At 33.4% G+C, this 24172-nt stretch overlaps 3 protein-coding genes across 10 annotated transcripts in view; 1 reads left to right on the forward strand and 2 right to left on the reverse strand.

The window, feature by feature from the left end:
• Lmpt (four and a half LIM domains protein limpet) overlaps nucleotides 1-12256 on the reverse strand; it is a 112520-nt gene extending 100264 nt beyond the window's left edge. Inside the window, exons 1-2 of one of the 3 annotated variants that reach the window (XM_070296501.1) lie at nucleotides 12142-12256; nucleotides 9589-9689 (exon numbers count right to left, since the gene is read on the reverse strand). In XM_070296501.1, coding sequence (XP_070152602.1) covers nucleotides 9589-9633 — 45 coding nt within the window. In that variant the 5' untranslated portion in view covers nucleotides 9634-9689; nucleotides 12142-12256. Of the gene's footprint in view, nucleotides 1-9588; nucleotides 9798-11997 lie in introns of those variants that run through there. The other 2 variants (XM_070296499.1, XM_070296500.1) reach the window with 2 other exon arrangements.
• Nucleotides 12257-13368: 1112 nt separating this feature from the next.
• Nucleotides 13369-17267, forward strand: Rpiiic53 (RNA polymerase III subunit C53). Of its 3 annotated transcripts, XR_011447002.1 has the most exons (8): nucleotides 13369-13612; nucleotides 13691-13802; nucleotides 13896-14199; nucleotides 14261-14361; nucleotides 14425-14664; nucleotides 14744-14875; nucleotides 14984-15136; nucleotides 17008-17267. XR_011447002.1 is itself a non-coding variant. In XM_070296511.1 (7 exons), the coding sequence occupies exons 1-6, from the start codon at nucleotides 13476-13478 to the stop codon at nucleotides 14861-14863; spliced, it is 1014 nt and encodes a 337-aa protein (XP_070152612.1). In that variant the 5' UTR covers nucleotides 13369-13475; the 3' UTR covers nucleotides 14864-14875; nucleotides 14984-15490. The 3 variants fall into 3 exon arrangements, 1 of the variants encoding a protein (XP_070152612.1); XR_011447001.1 differs by lacking the exon at nucleotides 14984-15136 and having other exon boundaries at nucleotides 14744-14953; XM_070296511.1 differs by lacking the exon at nucleotides 17008-17267 and having other exon boundaries at nucleotides 14984-15490.
• Srrm1 (Serine-arginine repetitive matrix 1) lies at nucleotides 14721-24020 on the reverse strand. Of its 4 annotated transcripts, XM_070296509.1 has the most exons (16): nucleotides 23946-24020; nucleotides 23751-23847; nucleotides 23224-23313; nucleotides 22949-23071; nucleotides 21059-21229; nucleotides 20265-20428; nucleotides 19983-20174; nucleotides 19089-19901; nucleotides 18442-18579; nucleotides 17856-18362; nucleotides 17429-17651; nucleotides 17164-17252; nucleotides 16842-17074; nucleotides 16605-16766; nucleotides 15998-16485; nucleotides 14722-15926 (listed from the first exon to the last, which is right to left on the reverse strand). In XM_070296509.1, the coding sequence occupies exons 2-16, from the start codon at nucleotides 23760-23762 to the stop codon at nucleotides 15714-15716; spliced, it is 3618 nt and encodes a 1205-aa protein (XP_070152610.1). In that variant the 5' UTR covers nucleotides 23763-23847; nucleotides 23946-24020; the 3' UTR covers nucleotides 14722-15713. The 4 variants fall into 4 exon arrangements, with proteins under 4 accessions (XP_070152609.1, XP_070152608.1, XP_070152610.1 ...); XM_070296510.1 differs by lacking the exons at nucleotides 23224-23313; nucleotides 23751-23847; nucleotides 23946-24020 and adding an exon at nucleotides 21703-22443 and having other exon boundaries at nucleotides 14725-15081; nucleotides 15810-15926; nucleotides 22949-23037; XM_070296508.1 differs by lacking the exons at nucleotides 23224-23313; nucleotides 23751-23847; nucleotides 23946-24020 and adding an exon at nucleotides 21715-22443 and having other exon boundaries at nucleotides 14721-15926; nucleotides 22949-23037.
• Between the last annotated feature and the right edge of the window lie 152 nt (nucleotides 24021-24172).

The raw sequence follows: 24172 nt of genomic DNA on the forward strand, positions 1-24172 counted from the left end.
TACGATTTGCAAATTATTTCTTTATAAACAAAATATTTTGTTTTATTTATCTTTTCAATTAAAGTCGGATTCTCTTAAATTGCTATCATAATTCGCGAGATAGAATCAATTTGACACGCCTGATATATGACGTCGCTTGTTCGTGATAATCCCACGTGAAGATACGCGACGTTTTCGAAGCCACTTAGCTTATGGTTAGCGTCTGAGGAACATTCACGGTTGTTTGCTTCATTCGGATATTCGTTACAAGTGTCGTTACAATTTCGAGATGACCGCAGTCTTCCGTGCGGAAAGATTCATGTTTTTTTTTCAACGAGAAATCCTGCTCTTTCCTTGCAACTAATAACTCGCGATAAAGTACTGATTCTTGAACAACTTCGATGGAACAAAATTTAATATGTAAATACGATCATTAGATAAAGAACGATTTGATATTCATTAATATTAAATTAATATAGACCCTATAGATTTTATCAAGATTTAGAATATTTTATACGTATCATATATTTATACAATAATATAAAGTATAATATATTATTGTTAAAATAATTGAGCAATTAATCTCTTCTTCTTCTCTTGTCTATCTTTTGCTATTTTTTCATGACACTCGTACAATGATACTCACTTGCGAGACACAGTTAATTACGATCGCACACGCACTAATAGGACAATTGCATGATACTTTAATTATATATAGTACATTAATCGCACAATACGCGCTTTATTTTATATTGAGATCGGAAAACACACGAAGCTACGAGATCCGAGATCAATAACAATTAAAATTATTAATTTAACGCGTTGCGATAATGCTCGAATCCATTAAATTTATTAATTTATGAGAAATTCGGAAATGACGTCGGCAATTTTATCATAACGATACTACAATATTATGCGAGTTAAGATGTGTGATAATAGCAAAAATTCATTAATCGCATTTAATAATTGCTAATTGTAATAATCGAGATCACATTTAATATCCCCCAACATATTTTGCACGATCTTATTACGTGCGATGATACACGAAATATCTCGTGATACTGTTCGCTCGAGTCTCGCCGTCCGAAATGACGCCAGATTTAGGACGCCGTCGTAATAGAGAGGATAACACAACAATAGAAAACCGTGTTTATGTGAGACACGTATGCGATGTATATATCCCCTCTACCATGATTTGTCATTCGGATCGAATAACAACAACACCACCGCAATATAACAATAACACGCTATACATTGCTAGTCAACTTTGGTAGTATTTATGTTATTATTAAAAACCCCGCGGCAAAAATCGATAATAGCGGTATCTCGTATATTTGTCATATTATCTTTCGAATTGAGATCATTCTCTATAATTATGACAATTAGTGATTATCAACTCGCGTAATTAATTAATTTGTATGTTCGTCGCGTTTTAATTAGCCATAAATTCTCATAATATCATGTAGTATCAAAGCAAAATTATCAATATCATTTTCTCTTTCAATTCTTTAATCATTAACAAAACATCGCTCATTCATTAATAAAGTGTGATTTAATTTAAACGTTATTGCAATGTAACAAATGAACATGTGTAATTGTTCATGATATTATATTTCAATATTTATCAATCGTGTGCTATAAATTCGATGCTTGTAATTAAAATATTTATGTAATTTATTTGATCAAAATCAAATCCATAGGTCGATAAAGTTAACACATGGTCTATTTTATTTTTAACAGCGTATTTTTAGATATTTATTCTGCAATTTGCAGTTTGTCTTAAAATAAATTTTTTTTTTTTTTTTAATTAATTAAATTTATCTTGCAATCTATTCTTTGTGTTAAAATGAGAGATAATAAAATTGCATTAAAATTCGCGTGTACGCTATTCGTTAGCAACAGAAATAGCGTTGTGTGAACTCGGCCACGCGATTTTCCAGTACCAAGTGAATCGTAGCTTCGTATCGTGAGTTTCGCGTTCCTCGATCGTAAAATAAAGAGCGCATTGTTGTGTGCGATTAATGTTGGGAGTGCTACATATTTAAAGTATCACGCGAAACTATCGTATTCTATTCGCGATCATAATTAATCGAGTTTTTACGTATGAGTGCTATGAAGAAGTAGCAAAGATTAAACAAGAAAGGAGTTGGAGATTCAGGCAAGTGCGATGGCGATAACGCCATGGGATAAATAATACATAATTATATTTATTCGTTATTTGTTATTAAAATTAATTGCTCGCTTATTCTCACGCTCACAATGTAATTCACTTTACATTATTATATATAGGTGAACCATATAAAATATTCTATATTTTATTTTTTTAAAAACTTAAAATATTTAATAAAATATTTATAACTAATAATTATAATTAATAACTTTTTTTTTACATATATAATAGCATTGATTAAAATTTATATATATAACTCAAGATTAGCTACATAAGAATTAAATTTCTGGTTTAAAACAACAAATTAGCATTTATGATATACATTCGAGCTTGATTTCTCGTAGCAAGAATATAAAATTAACGAAACTCGCAAACCTCGAAGGAAAAAATTAAATTTATCGCAATAATCAGAATAATCAGAATAATTACGTCACTGCTGTTTAATCTTGAAGCATGACTAATCTCATTTGCGCACTTTGCTCCGTTTGCACTGTCCATGTAAATTACAAGTTGTTTTTTGCTGCCCGTTATGTGATTGCATCTCGATTAATCGAAGGTCTATGTATAAATAGGATTATTATTAAGCTGTTGGATATATAAAAAAAAAAAAAAAAACTGATCGATTTATTTCTGCGAACGATATGAGAAAGCCGAAAATGTCTGAATTTTCACGAAACATTTCACATAATTCAATTAACAAAGTATAATATATAATGAAGCTGCATTTAGGTATGTTAAGTTTTAAAGATATCATGAATATTAATTAGAGACAATTATAAACTGATGTGCGTTATTGATCTTAGCAAAATAGTTTTCGACATTGGAATTACGTCATCAAAATAAACAGCTCCAGATATTTTCGTATTTAGGAAACATCTCTCCAAATAACATATATTTTATGTATAAATGAATCTTTGTGAATATATCTATAATATTTCAATTTAGTACAATATTAAAATATATAGATTAAAAAATATTCGTCTTATTTGTCTTATTTATGAAATTTGTAATCAAGATTGAACCACACGAGATTACCTTAATTACGGTATCATCTTGGCATTAGGTAGGCGTCCCTCGGGAGTTTCGCACAAGTTTCCCAAAGGATTACAAATTGTCGACGGTCACGCGATCACGACTGACCGCGTTTAGGATGCGCGATAAAAAGGTCTCTACCATCATTCTTGCAAAATATAACTTCGCGTATTAAGAGTACGAAAGATTTGAAAAAGTCGACGCGCGTTCCATATGTGTAATATATAAAAGCGATTTGAAAACGGACTTAAAAAATTCCGGATTCTATACAAAATCAGGCGTGGCCTTCGCGCAAGGATAAATCTCGTTAGATGGAACTGTCACTCCCTGTTTCCTGTTTATAGCGTTACGTGCCGCGCGAATTCGCTTTAGACGCCGATCGTGATCTATGTTTGAATGAGAAAATAACTCCACGAAATGACGCACGAAAATCGCGTTGTACAAACGCTTTGTGGAAAAACATTAATTTATTATCGCAACGTCGGTATAAAATTTGTATATCGTTATCGATCATTTCGAAATCATTTAGAAAGGCAGCGCAATTTTTTTCTATTTACCTACAATGCTGCAGTGTACGTAGATAATATAGTCATGCTATAAAAAAATATTTCATACTGTACGATTATCTTCGACGTTCATACGATAAATGATGCGTAACAATAAATGATATAAAAAAAAAGAAGGAAACGGCACTGCCGCGAAACTGCAAGCGCGCGCGCGCGCTATTGATAAGTGACGTCTAACCGATCAGCTATTTATGAAAAACTGGTTTCCCAGTTGATTCTTTCTTACGTAAGAAAATAATTACTGATTCTTGTACATTTCTCTTAGAATGAAAAAAAAAGCGAATAGCCACATATTCACAACTTTTTACATATGAAATTCCGGGTTACCGTAATATAATGTGTGATATGTGTGTGTGTGTGTGTGTATGTGTGTGAAAATCACTTATAATCTCATACTATAATACTTAACATAAAAATGAGTCTTTTAAATAGCGCTCGAATTTAAAAGAATGCAAAAACGCGCAGCGTGACGTACTAATTATCCCACTTTCTCCCCCTTACGATTATTATGAGGTCGTATCACCGCCCAAGTTTGTCTCGCGATACGTCATCATTCGCGATCGAGTGCACTCGATTTCTTTTCCAGATGCATCGCGAAATGCAGACTCGACGACCGATCGGCTTTTATATAGATTAGTACATGAGAAAATGATACGATGATATTGAGGCATTTTTTTCCATTTAACATCTGTGTTTGAATAATATATTTGAAAAATATATACATTAAATATAAATTAATAAATATTAACTTGAATTAAAAAAAATATATATATATATATTTTAATTCAAGTTAATATTTATTAATTTATATTTAATGTATATATTTTTCAAATATATTTCAAATATATATATATATTACATATAAGTTAATAAATATTAACTTTAATTAAAATATATACATTAAATATAAGTTAATAAATATTAATTTATATTTTAAAAAATTAAAGAAGTGCAGATAAAAACACGCATATATTTTGTCAATCGCACACAAAGCAGCTTGATGATCTTACGTTATATCGATTAATACGAATCACGTCATTCGTCAACTGTCGTTCTGTCGTTCGGAAGCAACGACGGATTTTACGATCCGGATGATGGACGATTGCGGCGCGCTCATTTTTCGACGCACGCGTCGCCGCTCGTGAAAGTCCAACATGGTAATACGAAAGTGAAAAAATCGCCAACGCTGTTAAAAAAAGGGCCCGTACGCGAATGTGTTCTCTGTTGCTTTCACTCGGCTCCAAGATGAACGACCTTTCACGCAGATCGAATTAGTTAATCGAGTTTTAATAACGTAAGATTACGGCGTTATTCATTACGAAAATGAACATTTAAAAAACAAAATATAATTATTCTATCAAATAATTTCAAATTGACGGTACATATTTTTTTTTTTAATTCTTTTAAAAATATTTTTAACACAGTATAGAGAGAAAGAGAGGGAGATATCTCTATGAATAATACGCTACAGAATATCGATAATTTATTATTATTATTATTAGTTAGATGGGTATCGTTACCTAAGCGCAGAAATTGAGGAGGATTAAAAATTGAAAAAAAAAAAAAAAAAATACTGCACGCGATTATATTTCCAAAACTATTAATTATATATCAAATTATAGTTTAATGATGTGAATATCGTACATAATGTGTCTACGTTTCAAAGTATTGAGTAAGTATTGACGTTTTCTGAACACTGAAAACAATCACATACGAATACATATTCATAATTATGGCATCAGCCTAAGAAAATTGTCGAGGAGAAAATTTGTATGCAATACGAAGTTAATTAAAAGTAATTTAACATCGTGAAATTCCGAGGGAGGAATGATGGAGGACGATTACGAAACACGAATCCGTTGAAACTACCGCGTATTTCTTAGCAATTAATTATGATCGATGATCTTGATGTGCTAAGAAATACCTTATGAAAAATTTATAAAAATATATTTAAAAAATGTTTGGAATTACATGTAGAAGCTAGGAAAAAATAAGAGCCTAATTAAATTCGAAATATTAATTTTTGTATATTTTTTATTACGTTTTTTTCCTCGAAAAATAATATCCACATATAATCAATCTATAAGTGTAGGATTGATTACGACAGTATTTACCGAGTTATTCGCATCGCTGATAGCACAGAAACATCTGGATCGAATGCAATGAGGCGTCGAAAAGTCGCGTGAGGAATGCTAATGAACTGCACGAATCGACGTGCTCTCTCATACTCGAAAGAAAAAAAAGTCCCTTTCCAATTAGCACAATCCCATAACGGGGAAACTGGATACCCCCTTATAGGGGTAGAGTAGGCATATAGGATCGACACGTGGAACTTGGTTGGTCCAACGATGTCGCTCATGCGGCCGTCGCCGTCTCTCTAAAGAAGGCCAAAAAATGCCGAGGACAATAAACCTGTCTTGTTTAGCCCCGCTCGTATATCAGGGACAAAATTCGAAGGGCGAAACGCACGTTCTGCGATCGATTGATGAGCATGTATGATGTTTTAGATATAAAATTTTAATGTATACAATAAAAAATAATCTATGGACATATTATTTTTTATTATATATGCATCAATATTTTGATATTTTTATCAAAGAATATCATTCTTGATTAATCAAAGTGCTCGTTGTTTGTAGCATGTGATAAATATGTATATATTATTTATTTCCACACGCAAAACACACTAAAACAGAATTCTAGATTAATTATTATGATAAAACAATCAATCGATCACGGTAATTTAACGCGAGAAGAAATAGTAAAAGCTCAAAAAAGATAATTGTACGTGTTTCGAGAAAATTATCATAATTCCCCCCTCTTGAGAATATATTTTGTTATCATCCGGTTGAGATTAGTGACGAGTACGTTCACGTGAAATATTAAAACTTAATTTTTTTTTTTTTTTTTTGTCTAAAACAAATAGGAATTTGTGCGAAAAATATTGCGTGTATGGATTTTAACCAACTCAATGTCGATACTCAAAAATTATTACTTCACGGCATTGCCTTTGGCTATATATTTTACGTTTGTTGATTATTCTCATAAATGAAGGGATTAAAATTTTTTTTCTTTTTCATGCACAATTTGTCACTCAGAGTAAATATTATATAACATAATATTTTATATAAAGTATTCCATTTTTATCAAGCATTCTAAATATTTATTTTTGAAGAAACAAACGTTTTAAATTATATTTATCATAAAATCATATAAATTATTATATTATAGCATAAAAAAGCTTTTTTCTCAAAATTCTTCTTGCAAATATATGTCAGATATTTTTATTATTAACTATCATTCGATTATCATTTTTAATTCAACAAAAGAATGGATCATGTCAAGATCCAGGAAAAGTCAACTACGTGGCAATTCTGAATGAACCTTTATTCCTATCTCGCTATATCGCGTTATATCAGTACATCGGTCTCGACGCGCTTTAATATTACACTTAATTACACATTTGACCTACACGCACGCATTCGTGAGCAATTTACCGAATGGTAATGCTGCTTTACCGCTGACCACCTTAAAGGAGAGACGAAGGAAAGTGGATGAACTCGGCTCGATTTTGTGGCGAGAAACCGGCGTGCGCTCTATTCGTTCCACCTGTTCTCAATTTTTCCTTCCCCGCCTGCGACTGGATATCTCGTATTGAATCGAGATATTTTCAAGAATTATATTGAATTATAACGAGATGGAAAGTGGTCTCATTCTTCATCTTTAGTTATCTTGTTATAACGTACTTTTCTTCTCTTTTTTGAATCATTAAATATTTAAAAATGCACTTATCTCATCTTATTTACAAAAAATATAATAAAGTTTAGCTCGTGCATAAACAAACAGATAGAACTCTATCTCTTCAATTATCTCTTCAATTATAATATGAAAATATATTAGTTATCGAAATATATATATGTATAAAATTGAATTTGTTGAACAAAAATATTCACGCGATTTTTAAAAATGAATAAGTCAAATGCAATTACGAATCATAAATATTATTATTCTTTCACTTTCGTGGCTAAACATTATTTTCGTGTTTCCATAATATCGACTAAAGGAAAGTTTGTGAATGCGGTTTCTTAATCGCGACGCACAAATAGATGCGTGCATATGTAATGACGATAAAGATACTCGACGATAACCATACGATAATGATATTTTAGTAAACACAAGCGATTCAAAACTTCGTAAAAACATCGTCCCCGATGAAAATGAGGTTTGCTGTATTATAAGAAGGTATACATGGCACGCGAGGTCGCGGATATAATCTAAGCGCAATCGATATTCCGGTGGAAAAGAGCGTTGTGCCATTTTGCTGAATGAGTCAACCGAAAACAGAAATTCTTGCATAATTATGCTGTTCACGTAAGCCTAAGATATAAATAGGATATAAACGTACGAACAAAATTTTCCGAAATTTATGGATATTTACATGAAATAACATAGAAAAAATATAAAAAATGCATGCATGTAAGAAACAATATATTATTAAGATACAATGTTAAAGAATATCCAGATGTAGTCTAGACAAAAAGTCATTTGTCAAATAATATAATATATCTAATTTCAAATAAAAAAAAAATAATAATAAAAAAATTAGAAAGCAAGTTGTATGTATAAGTTTAGCTATAGATTTAGAAAAATAATAATGTACATATAAAGTTTATATATATATATATAATTTACCAGATATATTTAACGACAAGTGTTATTAAGAATTTATTACACACAATTATAATAATTATAATTTACTGCTAACAAAAAAAATTTCTCCAAAAAACAATCTTTTTGCGAAATATATTATTTTTTTCTCTCTGTCTCGATATGAGAATAAAATCTCTGAAAATTATTTGCTTACATAAAATATACAAAAAATTTGCATTTATGTTGCAATAACACGTTAGTTATTAGAAAGACAGCGATAACTTAGCTATAAAAAAAAAAAAATGCATGTGAAAAGGATGCGGTGCAACATTCGATATTTAACGACACCATTGACAACCATATTAATTTTATACCTGGATAGCATGAAACAATCAAAGTTCAAGGACATCGCAGGTATCAGATTACGCAAGCCACGGTCATCGTGACCATATTACACACGTATAACATAATATACCTTGTGTACAAACTCAAATCGCGTCGATCCGATCTATAAGAACCCAAGGCTTTCAGTGAATAGCATAACGCCATGGAAACATACACTTAGAACTGTTCGATTAAATATATGGTACCGATAGTTCTAAGTGCTTTAATACGAACATGCATTTTACCTATTTTACTTTGCTCGAGTCTATCGTGAATTTCCGGCATAAATTAATAAGGCTTATATTATATATTTTATATTAATTCATGTTTCGATGTTTCAAATGCAAAAATGCAAATGATTTCATATCTCAAAGAATAAATATTTAAATTACCTATGTTTCTCTCTTTCTTTCTGTACAAAGTTTCTTTCTTTAATATTACGATAAACTGCTTATTTGTAGTATTCAGTAATTTCTCTATTTCTTTGAAAATGCATTATTAGATTCATTAAATTACAATTTCCAGAATGATATAATTTAAGTAATTTAAAGAGCAATATTGAAATAAACGCGCGAGCACAGATAGCTAAATATACAATTGCATGCAAAGAAAAAGCGCGTCTCGATCAATAAAGGTAATATGCTAAAGCATATAGTCGGGTAGTAAGAATTTTTTTAATGCAATATTATTTACTGTTTGATATTACACTTGGCTATTTGGTTTTAAAAAATCATTGAGATTCGCGTAGAGCGTGAGATTTCGTAGATTTCACAAGAGATGTTAAGAGTAAAGTAAAATACAGCTTACCTTGATGTCGAAGGCTTCAATATGAGTCCGTGGCACACCGTTCATTTTCCAATAGATTAATGCTCCCGATTCTCGGTCAATTATCAATTTTTCACGTAGATCTATTCACAGGCACGTTGTTGTAAAAAGTCCACTTGTGCGAGCAAGATCGACAACGAGAGAATACAATATATTCAATGTTACTTTTTACTTCGCGACCGAGAATCTGCCCGAGTTCTGGATATTAAACTCCTAATTGATTTTTGTTACACATGTCACAATTCGAAAACTTATTTACGCATAATTATTCGCAAATTTTGCGAACGTGAGTATAAAGTTGAGTGAAGCACTAATATTCAAATTATTAACTTCATGATTGATGATATTATAAAAATAAGAAATGGCTCGTTAAATGATAACAGGAAAAATTTCGTCGAATAATGATTTACAATCAATTCCGTCGTTTCTTACGAAAAAAAAACACCGCGCGACATTTGAGCGAAGAATGCGCATTTCTATCTGCGAGATGCAAGATTTGAAACGCGACATCTCGAGGACGCACGCATGCGCATCACAATGCTCATGAGCACGTGCTATCCAAGCACGCGCTCGTTTTTGTACCTACTTCAAGAAATTATTTTAAAAACTAAGCTAAAAAAGAGGAAAATGCGTGTGTATTGTTAAAAAATAAATATTACTTTATATAAATATATATAAATATTGTATTGCACATGTCAAAATTTTATAGAATAAAAGATCTGATTATTTTAATATATATCAGATTTTTTATTTTATACAATTGACATGTGACAATAATATTTAAATTTAATATTTGTTTTTGATATTTAAAATCTTACCGTATATAATTTCCTTTAAATATAAAATCAGTTTAATGTTCAATACAAAAAGAGAAAGGAATATTTCAAAAAGACTGATTATACAAACATAATGATTTACACGTATTCATATTTCACCCTTATCATATTTACAATCAATATATAAATAAATTAATAATTTTTTCGATATAATCGAGTTAATCGATTAAATTCCCATTATCGTAAAAAGAAACGAACGCTATAGATCTATCAATAAATGTGAATATAACAAAAAGAAAGATATAATTCAATAAACATCTCTATAATAATTGTTAAAATTTCTTTGAAACACGCACACGAAATATTTTCTAAAAGGCCATTTATATATCGATGTCACATATCGTGTAAAAAGCGTGAGATATCACGTCCGAAGAAAGGTAAAGATCTGAAGGCGCGAGATCAATCTTTCGCAAGTACGAAAAAAATTAAGAATTCCGAAAGGATAGATTCTCGGTGGGCGCGCGCGAAAGATTTTCAGGAAGACGCTCTCTCAGATGCATCGGCTGCTCGAAAACTCGTCGATGTATCCGATGTCTGAGGGGGAGTACAGAACAGGTTTAAGAACGCTGCGGCCAACCGAACTTCAAATCCGCTCTTCTACGGCCGAGAAACGGAAACGGTGCTTTAAAATCAATTCGTCACTTTCGCAATGTCACATATTTACGAATTCAAACTACCGCAATTTCAATGAGAGTTCGGATGTCGCGCGCGATGCTATGAATAAGAGGAAGACTGATATTGAATTATGTGAATAGTAACGAATAAAAGTTGATTAAAATATATATATATATACTATAATTTATGAATTACATATGATATTTTAATACTATATAAATATAAATTCGATATGATATAAAATAAGATAAGAAAATATATCTTATGCCAATATTTGCGGATAAATATATAGAGATTACTTTCATATCTCGATAACATATAGAAACATAAACTCATTGAAATTGTACCGGTTTTGATTCCTAGTTTCTGACACGCATACGATCGTAACGCGAATACGATTATCAAGCGCGACGACCTGTAACTCTACGCAACAGCTGTGCATTGTGAAAATAATCGTATGAAATTATAGAAGAAACTGCCACTACGAAAATGGTCTTCGCTATGCAAATTGTATACTTGTTGAGAAGTATAAATACAATATCTCTAAAAAAACATAGCTCTTTGTCAATGCATATTTCTTGCAAAATCAATGATAAATTATAAAAATAAAGAAACAGAAATAATTCAATAATTGGCTGAATCAAAAAGTGGCTCGTTTCTTGTCAGAATTTAAATCTCGATTAACAAGCGATTAAAACGCCTAATTTGCGAATTATTTTCGCAAAACACATCATTCTACGTGACAGGATTCACTCACTTTGGTATCAATTAAAACAAATATCTTGCATATATATATATATATATATATATATATATATATATATATATATATATATATAAAACAGATCAAATTTCCCTTTCGTTTTAAGCGGATCCTTTCTCACATTGTCGATCAAGATCGCGGGTTAATTAATGCTCGTTATGCAGTATCCTTAATTACAGAAACTTCGAAACTCTCAGAGATTCACTCCGATGTAGAGAATCCTCTGGTGATGGGATTCGGCGGTGTCTCCCCTCGCGATCGTGCAAATGGGGAAAAAGGAGAACTGAGCGGAAAGAGAAACGAATATCGGGGCAATTTCACCTCCTGCTGGAGGACGATCTGGGTGCACTCGCGAGCACGGCTGACATACACGGCGCCGTGGTGGCACGTGGCATGTCCTGGCTCTCTCTCTCTCTCTCTCTCTCTCTCTCTCTCTCTCTCTCTTTCTTCCTCGCCAGCAGGATCACCACCGCTCGCTCGCGTGTGGCGGCAGCGGGAACGCATGCAGCAGCAGCAACGGCCGGCGTTCAAGCGCTCCGCGTCGCGACTGCCGGCGTGCGCGGCGCAGCTAAAAAATCATACGATGACCTCATCCACACCGGCTATGCTCTCCTCCTGCCCATGTCACTACGCTACTAGTCGTCCTGAAAACGTCGCTCGTCGTCTGCGCCGCCGTGTCTTATACAGATTGCCGCGCCGCGATACCGCTTATCTGATGCTTATATATAGCAGTCTTTAATATTATCTCGTCGGTTAATTTAACTTTTATTCTTTTTTTATTCGGCGCCTCGTTTTTGTGAGAAAAATTTCAATAGAAATATAATGCAATGATAAATAATCTTCCTTGAAAGAAAGAGAGAGAGAGAGGGAGGGAGGGAAGGAGTTCCAAAAATGAAAGATATATTTTTCAAATATTAATGAAAGCTATTAGTGACTATTATTAGTGAGTTTAGTATTAATTTGAGAGTTGTGGAAAATAAGATAATTGTGGTTTAATTAAGATTCTTTGCATTATGGTTATCAATAATATTTCATAGATGCGCATGCAAAGTGCGCGAGATGAGGAAAAAGCGAAAGGGCGATTCTCATTTATTAAAATATAATAACGGGAAGCATAACTGATACAGCTAATTAAAACACATACCTCAGTTCGTACGATGTTGGTACACTCATCATTACGCTTTCGATGATTATAACTCGAGATACTGTAAAGATGATATCGGTCGGTTGCGGGTACACAGAATCATCGGTGTTATTGATACCCCGAAGTCAGGATATCTGCGTATGTAATAATGACACACAATGTTCAACGTGTTACGACGAATATTCGATATTTCACAGTATAATTCGCGATTATTTTTCGCACAAAAACACACTTTTTTTAACACTCGCGAGAGAGAGAGAGAGAGAGAGCCCAGCGATCTCCGAGATCCGCACGCGTACGAATGGCTGCGATTCGAAATGTATCGAATGACGACGCTGCGATTCTCGTAATATCGAAACTATCGATACATCGCAGCGCCTTCACTCAATTCTCTCCATGCGACAAGTTCGCTTCATACCTTCGTCTCTCATACTCGCAAAATTGTGTTGAGGTTAAGTATTATCAACACGCATATACGTGAAATAGTATCGAGTAGAGTTAAAATATAAAAATGTCAGGCGGGAGTACGCAGAGACTAACATCCTACCGACTGCCACGAGATCTCACACTAGGTGGAAATGCTAAGCCTGAAAAGCCCAAGAAGGTGTATATACCAAACCTTAATGTGCAGAGGAACAAGAAAAAGGAGTAGGGATCTATATAAAGAAAATAATAGAATGTTTTACGATATATATTATAAATGCTAAAGATAAATTCCTTTTTAAGCGAAGCGACACCAGTTAAAGTTGAGGCTACAAAATCAAATGACAGAGATCGTGGAAGAGGACGTGGGAGAGGAGATAGCAAGCATGGAAGAAACAAGGGAAATATAATACAAGTATGTCCAATATATACTAAATGTTCTTCAATAATTTGTAGCATAAATCATGATAATGTCATATATTCACACGTATTTTATATTATATTTTAGTCTGCTGGTATATGGTCGGAAGGAATATTTACAGTACCTACAGTTAGTAGAAGATCCTATAATTCCAGCAGTGGCACTAGTAGAAGTGCTGAAAAATATCCGGAAAAATCAAAGCTAGATATGAATAAATTTATCGCTAACACAGAAGAAGAAGAAAAATTAAAAAAGCTATTAAGTGATGATTTTGACGATGATGCAAATCCTGATGATAAATTGGATCCTATTTCACTGCCAAGAATTGTAAAAGAAGAATTTAGCGATGAAGAAATTGACAAGAAACCAGTCATCTCAGAAAATGGTGAAGGTAAAGAATATAATCTTTCCTATAATTTCATTAAGCTCTTACATACTTGTCTCTTTCATAGTTATAAATATAAAAGAGGAAACTTTAAGCGAACAAAGTAAAAAAGAAGTTACCATTCCCCAAATAATCGAAAACAAGACTAATCCTTATGTATTAATGCAGGTAAGATAAATTCTTTTGCAATTATCAATGTAATTATGTCTTAGTTTAAGAATTGATTCATAGTTTCCAGACTGTTGGCAAAATGTAGAATCTAGTCAAGAAGGGTCAAAGCCAAAAGGATCAAACAACTCTAATACTTGTAATGAAAATGACAATAAAGCAAAAAGCGAATATCGTGGTTTGAATAGCTTAAAAAGTGGTCTATTAGGCAAACTCGAGATTTTAAAATCGGGTAAAGCGAGATTATGTATTGGCGAAAAGTGTTTTTCTATTGATATTAATGTACAGAAAGATTTCCAACAGGTAAATCATGTTTTAATAATTTAATTTTCACGATATACAATATTTCATTGCAATTGTTTATAAAATTGTTATGTTTTAGGAGCTTTTAGTTGCAAAAGTTGATACTGTATCATTAACTGGTGATCTCGTCAATCTTGGGCCAGTAAACAACCATTTACTTTGTTCACCAGACTTGCAAACTATGTTGAAAAATTCGTAAATCTTTATAAATGTAATTTTTAATAGTTAATGTAAAAGAAGAATGTCAAGAACTGAAGGATATTTGCAATATGTAATGCAGATTATAATTGTGAGTAATTTTGTATTTTTTCTTTTCCAGTGTACTAGAGAATATGTAGATTATTAAATAAAATACATTGCATTGCATTCTATAAATTCTGTATGGCGTTTCTGATGTCTAGAAGAAATTAGGAGTCACTGTAAAATAGAAATGACTATATCATTCAGGGGCATATTCTGAGGTTTCTGCAAAGTAGGTTTTTAATAGTTCTTGCATGAGTTGTGTGCCATAACATCATTTGATGCAATTTATTGTATTCTCTAAATATTGCATTAAAGACTAAACTTTATACAAATAAACACAAATCAATCATTGTATACAAGCTCTACTCTTTTTTTAAATATGTTTAGGAACTGAAGTGATGTATAACTGATACTATTTACGTCAGATCCTCAATAAAAAGAAAAAAAAATTGAATCTTTATGTTACACCAACCTAAAAGAGTATCTATATCAGCACAAATAAGTACACCGTGTTTATTATTACAAGACAATGATAATCTTCGTAAATGTGAATAGAAATTGTAAAAACTAGAAAATTTCAATCATATTTTTCCCAAATGTTCTTATATGGAAACTATTTCACAATCTCTTCATGAATATCGTTTGATTTTGTTCCAAAGGGATCGAGTGAAATATATATTGTATATATACATAATATATATGAAAAATAATAATCAATTGTGTGTTGATATGAAACGGAAATTATCATATTTATAATAAAATTAGAATGTTTTGCGATACAGAGATATATTTATGACACGTTATACTCAATCACTTCGTTCAATACTATGCCCCTTTTTCATACTTTTTAGTGCTTTCTCTCGAAGTTTCTTTTCCAGTTCTTCCGTATTACCTTCACTTACATCAGATTCGTCTGATTCCGCAACCTTCTTCTTCTTATGTTTTCTATGCTTCTTGTGCTTCTTGTGTTTTTTATGCTTCTTCTCCTTCTTCTTCTTTTTCTCTTCCACTTCACTTTCCTAAAAAATATCAGAATTTAATAATATAAAAATGTTTAAAGAAATACATTTGTTATTCTCCTAAAATGTACCTCCGATTCGCTGGTGCTAGTTTTTGCCTTTTTCTTACGCTTCTTTTTCACTTTCTCATCGTCGGAGCTATCGTCAATTTTTCTCTTCTTTTTCGTGTCCTTATCTCCGAGATCGTCATCCTCCGAGCTAGAATCTCGTTTGGATTTCTTTGATTTTGATTTAGATTCATCTTCACTCGTCGAATCCTTTCTGGTTTTTCGTGATCTGGATTTCTCCTCCTCTGATGAAGTATCTCTCCTTTTTTTTATTTTTTTAGGTTCTTCGTCCGAACTCGAATCTTTTTTCGATTTTCGAGATCTTGATCTATCATCTTCGTTTCTGCTTCTTTTAGATTTTTGCTCTTCCTCACCCGAAGAAGAACCTCTTCGCGATCTTTTTGATTTTTTCAATTCTTCCTCTATCTCCTTTCTTGAATGCTTTCGCAAATCATCGGCAATTTCGCGTTTTCTACTATCCTTTCTATCTTTGTTGCGATCATCCGTTGAATCTATAATATTAAAATATTAAAAATTAAGTTTATATAAATCATATTAATATATTTTATTCTATGTAATTATAAACATATGTTCACATATCAAATTTGAAGAAAAGAAAAAAACAACTTACCGGTTCGATTAGTATCTCTAACTTTTTTATTTTTATCTGAATGCTTTTTGTCATCTTCAGAGTCTGAACTAGATCCAGCTTTGCTTTTGTCAGATTTATCTTCATCCGTCGATGCTTTCCTCGACCTCTTCGATTTCTCTAGCTTTCTCGATTTTCTCTTGCCTGTAAAATAAATATCTTAAAAAACGGAACATCGATATTTATTACATGTATAGTTAATTCAAATATATATTTTACTTTCGCCATCACTATCTTCACTGTCCGTGGAACCATCACGCTTTTCTCTCTTTGTTTTTTTAGTTATTTCTGTAGATTTCTTGGATGAAGATTCTAATGATTTCTGAACAGATTTTCTATCTTCTATTATTAATTTTGTTTTCAAAGATTTCTCATCTTTTTTTAGAGGGAAAGCATCTCCAGCGGCGAAATTTGTTTCTCCAATCTTCGGCGATTCGTCCTTGATATCTTCCCTGAAAATAAAATATATATAATTATAGCATCGATAATACGTGTGACACATCAAGAATACTATTCATGAAATAAATATTTTGCGACATACTTAATAGTTTGTTTAATTTTAATTGCTGCTGCAACAATGTCTTCGGTCTTCTTAAACGGCGAGGGTGTACGCGATAAGCTCTTTGAAAACTGGAACAATGAAAAAAATGTCTTATAAAAAAATTTATCCTTATATATATTAAATAATAATATATATTTAAAAAATAATTGTTATATAAAAATATATTATACAAAAACAAATATATATTTCTTCATATATGTATACATATTATTATATTTTACTTGATGATTGACGTAGAACTTACTCTGTGTCTTGTAATAGGAAGAGAAGTAGCTTGAAGTTTCTTAGGAGAAACACTGGGTTCCGATTTTTTCGCGGTAACAGGTTCTATCTTTTTGATCTCCTTTTCTGGCCGCTTAGGTTGTTCTTCCTTCATTGTTTTCTCCTTTTCTTTTTTTTTAGAATCATCCGCGTGTTCGCGGTCTCTTTCCCGCTTCTCCTGAGACGTTTTACGCTCAATCGATTTCCTGCAGACACAGAATATACGTACATATATACAAACACAATTTGTAAAAAATTATTCAACGAATAATAAACAGATATACTACGCATAACATCTATACTGCACATACACACACATGTCCGCAGATTTATTATTATTATAATTATCATCCACCAATCGCAGACTTCGTAAAACCAACTATCGTGTTCAAAGTGGAAATTTCACTCACCTAAGTGACTCGTCCTCATTGCTAGAGGAACTACTTTCGCTACTTTCCGAGCTACTCGATTTAGATCGGCCGTTTCGCAATTCTTTTCGCGATCCTGTATCAGGCGGTCTTTTAGTTTTCTCATCCACTTTCTTGTCCCTTGCCTTATCCTTAATCTCCTTCGAACGATCTGGAGACCGCTTCCCGTCTCTCGAATGATCCACCGATGATCTCTGATCCTTAGATCTCGATCTACGATCTTTGGATCTAGATCGACGATCCTTATCCCGTCGTTCTCTGGAGCGCTCCCGCCTACTTGATCTGTCGCGCGAGGAAGATCTATCATATCTGGTCGATCGATCCCGTCCGTCCGGTGAATGACGTCGGCTGCCACGGCGATCGGGTGATCGACGTCTGTCACGTCTCTCTGAGGATCGTCTTCGACGATCCAACGACGATCTCCTGCGACGCCTATCTTCGGGACTCGGTGACCTACGACGATATCTTGTTGGACTTCTTCGCGGAGGGCTGCTTGAACAATTTTTCATGCACGAAATAAAAAAATAAAATTCTTTTAATAAGAAAAAAAATATATATATATACTAACCTACGCCTATTAAGTGGTCTGCGTACAGAAGGTGGCCGCATGCCGCGGCTGCCGCTGTACCGATCCAATCTATCTCTTTCTCTCTCCCTTTCACGCTCTCGCTCCCGTCTCCTGTCGCGATCTCGATCTAATGATCTTCTAAAGAATAAAAAGAATATCAAGAATTTATAAATTTAAAGAGCTCTCTAGCAAGAAATACAAAGATATAATATCATACGATTAATATCCAAATGAAAAACTTTTTCGGAATTTCAAAACTTCTCTATTCGATAGTCAATATTGTATTTGCTTATATTTTTTTGCTGAAAAGCTCTAAATATCAATTTTTATTCAAGCACTTTCTATGCGAAAAAGTGGTTGAATATTGTATTCGGACACTTGCTCGAAAAGTGAAAAGAAATCTCTTTGACTTCTCTAAGATATTTAATTAGAGAGAGAGAAAGAGAAAGAAACATTTCTTCAAATAAAATAAAGTTGATAATCATCAATTTAAGAATTTGATCGTTATAACTTAAATGTTTTAATTTTGAAGTCATGTTAAAACCCAAATAGTTATCAGCGCGTAATTCGATATATCATCAATATATCTCGAATTTATAAATATATCTATTTCTTAGACAACTTTTATAAATATTTGTAAATCTTACCTTCTGTTTCTGTCTCGTGATCTATCGCGTGATCGATCTCGTGATCTATCTCGTGACCTATCCCGCGATCTATCCCGTGATCTATTTCTGTCCCTGTCCTTGGATCGACCTCTGTCCTTACGTGGCGAAGGGCTTCTTCTCTTAGGAGCTGACTTTCTCTCTCGACTGGAATCGCTATCACTACCGCTGTCGTCCTTGTTGGTTTTCCGGTAAGATCTCTTAGCTTGCACGCCATCCTTCTTCTTTCGTATCTCGAAATCGTTCTTATCTTTCGCATTTTTCTCTTCTTCAGATTCTGAACTGGTGCTCGTAGTACCGTCACGTTTTCTGTTAGAATCCCCATTATCTTTTCGTTTATCCGGAGACTTTGAGCGAGACTTGGATGATTTCGAGTCGCTCGAGTCAGATCTCGATTTCCTCGACTTGCTCCTATCGTCGCTCTTGGATCGCGATTTCTTGGATCGCGATCGCGATCGTGATCTCGGCGATTTAGATTTACTTCGTTTTGACTTGATGCGATCTTGCGAACGCGACTTGATTCTTCTCGATTTAGATCGGGATCTTCGAGATCTTGATTTAGAACGGGACCGTCTTGACTTCGAAGCAGGTGATCGTGATCGACGCTTTGAATCCCGGCTAGTTGATTTGGATTTGGATTTCTTTGAACGATTTACCGGCGATTTAGATATAGATCGCGATTTCCTTACTGATTTGTCCAGCGATTCTGGCGAAGGTGTGCGATTATTCCTCTTCTTTCCATCGGCAATGCTCATCAATTTGGCTTGCAATCTCGATATTGCTTCTGCGGCTTCCCTGCAAATATATAAAATTTCAATTTTCTTTTAAATCAATAGTGTATTCCAATCATATGTAAATATGATTCATATTGCTTACGGTTTAGTTTTAACTGGCATCAAGGGTATGGCATTTTCCGGTTGCGGTGAGTCTTTCCGTTCGATCTTAGCTTCAGACATATCTTTCCCGTTATCTTTCAGTGAATTTTTACTTGGTGATCTTGAAACAGATCTTCTTTTTCGACTCGATCGATCGCGATCTCTGTGTCGATCCCGCGATCTGCTCCTTTTTCTATGTAAAAAATATAAAACACGAGAGATATATAAATATAATTATATATAGTTTTTGAAAGTTATATATTTTCCTCGATGATAGTAGTACCTGTCTCTATCACGATCCCTGCTTCGATCCCTTCTACGCTCCTTCGATGAACTGCTATCCTTCTCGTCCTTTTTCACTTTATTCTCCACATCATCCTTTTCCTTTTCGCGCTCCTTCTCTTTTTCTTTCTCCGCCAATGATGCTTGAAGCTTCTCTTGTTCTTCCTAGTTTGGTATATTACAACATAATGTAAGCCTTCGTTATTTACATAAGATATTGTTTTCTTCACAACTAAATATAATTAAACTGAAATTGATGTCATCCATTCCATTACATTCAATTGAACATTTCACTGAATGCCAAAATATAGTCATTCAATTGTTTATTTATCTTTTAGAAAACTTCATGAAATACTTATATGATATAAATCATGATATAGGAATAAGCATATAGATATAATGAATCAAAATAAGATAGAAGCAATAAGCAAATCAATTAATTACTGTCAAGTATTTTCATGGATTGATTGTAAGACATAACCAAAAATATCAATTTGCTTACTGCTTATGCTTTTCTATGTACCATGGCTTGTAAAGCTATACATAATGCATTATGCAAATGTTAAACATGGCTAACTGTATAGTAGTTTTAAATTATACATATCAACAATGATAATATAGTCAAATTTATCATGTAAATGTGTCATATGTGAATTTGTTACATATTTAGCAAGTGAAAATCATATACAATATTATTACACAAAATCATAATATTAAATATATATTTAACTATCAGATAGTCATATTTAACGTATTTACGAATGTAGGTCTAAAAAAATAAAAATTGATAATTACCAAACGCTTTTTAATCTGATCTTTTTTTTGTTGCAAGAAAGCCTCGGGAATGCCCGTAACACTTTCTTGAGCGGAAACCAGAAGGTCCCATAATTCACCCATGAAAGCACGGGCATTCCTGCCGTTCAGGAAACCTGTCAGGTTGATTTGCATTTTTCGAGGATCGGGAAACTGTAAAATATATAACGTACAAATTTAATTCTCTATATGTAAGAGCAACAAAAAATAGTGCGTCTAAACAAAATTTAATGATAAAAAAGATATTGCATTAAATTTTGATTAAGGTTTGACGAACAATATTTGTATTCCTATTCTGTTATCTGAACTGCTTTTCCCCCTCGAAAAAGCAGATATTTATTATGTCTAAGTGTGCCTTACCACCTTATTAGTGCCGCTGATCATTGTTTTGTACCTGTATTAAAAAAGTTACATGCTGGAGAAGAAAAAAGAATTATGATGGATTAAATAGCGCAAGTAGCACAAAATAGATCAATACCTCATCACTCTTCATTAATCTTAATATTTACACCATTATGGTGCGTATGTGTGTATGTGCTGAAACGAGAAAAAAGTATATATCTCGAATATCCGGCGAAAATTATCCGCCTGAAAATTGTAGAGATAATGTCGTATAAAAGGATCACCTTTTCACCAACCTGTGACAGTGACAAAGAGTCAAACGTCATGTGTAGGGATACCACCGGGCGCTGTTTTCGCCTGAATCCGATACGTGACCGACAGTATGTCCGGAAGAATATCGGAGTCCTTTGCGAACCGAGGTCCGGTGTTAAGTAAGCAGTGGCGCTCGATTTCACCTTTTCGGACTTTGACATCGGTGATTCCAACGGAGAAACCGTAGCTCGCGGCACGACATGAAGCTTCCAAAAGTCCCAAAATGACATGCCACCATTGGGAGAAGGATGTCGCCATTGGGAAACTGCAGATCCTTGGGCGATCCTCGAAAGCTGCAAGGCTTTCGAAATCCCGTAGCTCACGATGATAAACTACCTCGGTCGAGGTAGCTGGATGAACGGAAGCGACGTCCTCTGCAGTAGGCAATGATGGTCGATACTGCACGGCAAGACATCGCGTAGCTCCAGGAAGGGACGCGAGAAGCAGGAATCAGGAACGCGATGTGACGAAAGGATCATCGTTGGTGATCCGGCGACGTGGATGACGTTGACTGTAGTAGTCGCAGCGATGACGTAGCTGCTGAAGTTGAAGATTTGCGGCGGTTCTAAGGTGACGTTGAGATACCAACTGCCACCACAGCTGACATTAGGGTTGACGGCTGATAGAAAGGCAGCCAATCGGATGTAGAGAGGAGCACATCCGAATGCCATTTGGACAAAAGGGTTGAGCCCCACCAACGGTCTCTACTTATACTAACGGGGAATTCAAATATATATGATAAAGATTGACTTTATATAATTTGATATGGCAGGATCAGCTACAGATCAATTTTTCTGTATTCTTTATTTTATTTTTTTTATTTTTCTTTTGTCGAACGTGGATATGCTTGGAAGGGGATATATGGGCTGATTAAAAACGTGGGATACTGAAGGACGATGAAACTTATAGAAGTCAAATAAAAAAAAAAAGAAAGAAAAAAAGAAGAAACAATGTGGCAAGTAAAATAGAAGATAACATCTGCCTCATTGCTTTGTGTTATCCAAACTCAGCATATCATGCAAAGTTTGGATAATGAATGCTTGCAATTTGTACGAAAACATCGTGCTGAAATAATGTATATTTAACGTTTCCTATAATGATGAGGGGAAAAAGCCAAGTGAACGCATTATACTGACATTATGGTTTTTCACAAACTAGTTGCGCTAAAAATCTATTCCTAATCAAATTTTACTTGATTAAATGTAATGCATCTCTTACCTTCTCCTCAAGCTGATTATACACAAACTCTACCACAACATCGTCTTCCATTCCCAGAATCTGCGTAATCTTTGTTGTGATCCATGGTTTGATAACATCAAGTTTCACTTTGCTCATATCCACCTATAACAAACACGTTAAAGCTTTATAGTATCTTATAATTTATAAATCAGTAACATTTATAGATTATCTGTAGTACAGTAAATGCACAACAGATATAAACATGTTCAGAGAGTATAATATTTTTTTTAATAATATAAAAAAATATTAATTACTTTCTGTGTTAATGAATCTCCAAATTTCATTTGCTTAAGAAGCTTCTTCTCCTTGTCGCTGAACCTGGTGTCCTGCGAAGCAGTTGTTCCCTGAAATAAGAACGTAGACAAGAGAATGAGATAAGAAACACATATAAAGAAATTCTAAAAAAGATTCTAATTTAAATTAAAAATTGCGAATTATCAATGTCTAAAAATATTCTTGGCTGACAATTCAGTTGATTACTCCTTAGCAAAAATATAGATGATCATGATTTGATTTCTGGCATGTTTCCAATTTTCCCATCTAATGTTCAAATTAATAATCTGTTGATTAATAATATTTCTCTTTTCAAAGTTAAATGAAAAAAATGTTGTTTTATCATTCATTTGCACAATTAAGCTGCTTTGCAAAAAGTCTATTTTTAGTCATTAAAATGAAAATTGCTAATGACTTGAATTGAAATCATTGAAGAGTAAAGTAAATTTTAAATTCATCGAAGATTATGTAAGAAAATAATGTGAGATACTAATGCTGTTTCCCTTACTGTGTACATCATCTTGGCAACGTGCAGCACGAACCCGGAACTCCGCGAAGAGATGGGTTGTACCTAGTCGGTGAAATGCCAATCGAAAGCTTTCTCTCTGCGAAGAGAAGTTAAATTGAAATGGTTAAAAACACTAATTGTCTTCAGTAGTCGGCACAAACGTTCGATGAACGCATTTCTTTACGAGTACGATACCTGAAAACCATACACGGACGCGGAAACAATCGGAAACGATGCAGTCCACACTAATATGGCGGCCGTGCCGTTAGATCACACAAGAGAAGTTGCGCGCGCAACGGCCATGATGCACGAATACCTATAGGGTGTGTTCCGATAAATATATCTAAACCAGAAACAAAAAGAATTTATAGAGATGCTGGATATTACGAAATGAAACTCAAAAATTTAAAATTTCAGAGAAT

The sequence above is a fragment of the Polyergus mexicanus genome, unplaced genomic scaffold (assembly GCF_030449975.1).
Source record: "Polyergus mexicanus isolate NDT 795.1 unplaced genomic scaffold, iyPolMexi1.0 SCAF_5, whole genome shotgun sequence".
NCBI lineage: Eukaryota > Metazoa > Arthropoda > Insecta > Hymenoptera > Formicidae > Polyergus > Polyergus mexicanus.

Excerpts from the sequence above, each read along its gene's own strand:
- Rpiiic53 (XM_070296511.1), top strand. The coding sequence starts at position 13,476 with ATGTCAGGCGGGAGTACGCAGAGACTAACATCCTACCGACTGCCACGA. Across the intron at positions 13,803-13,895 it reads ACAAGGGAAATATAATACAA|TCTGCTGGTATATGGTCGGA; the intron begins GTATGTCCAATA and ends ATTATATTTTAG. Across the intron at positions 14,200-14,260 it reads CATCTCAGAAAATGGTGAAG|TTATAAATATAAAAGAGGAA; the intron begins GTAAAGAATATA and ends TCTCTTTCATAG.
- Srrm1 (XM_070296507.1), bottom strand. The coding sequence starts at position 21,960 with ATGTCATTTTGGGACTTTTGGAAGCTTCATGTCGTGCCGCGAGCTACG. Across the intron at positions 20,429-21,058 it reads ATCAGATTAAAAAGCGTTTG|GAAGAACAAGAGAAGCTTCA; the intron begins GTAATTATCAAT and ends ATACCAAACTAG. Across the intron at positions 17,253-17,428 it reads TTCCTATTACAAGACACAGA|TTTTCAAAGAGCTTATCGCG; the intron begins GTAAGTTCTACG and ends TCATTGTTCCAG.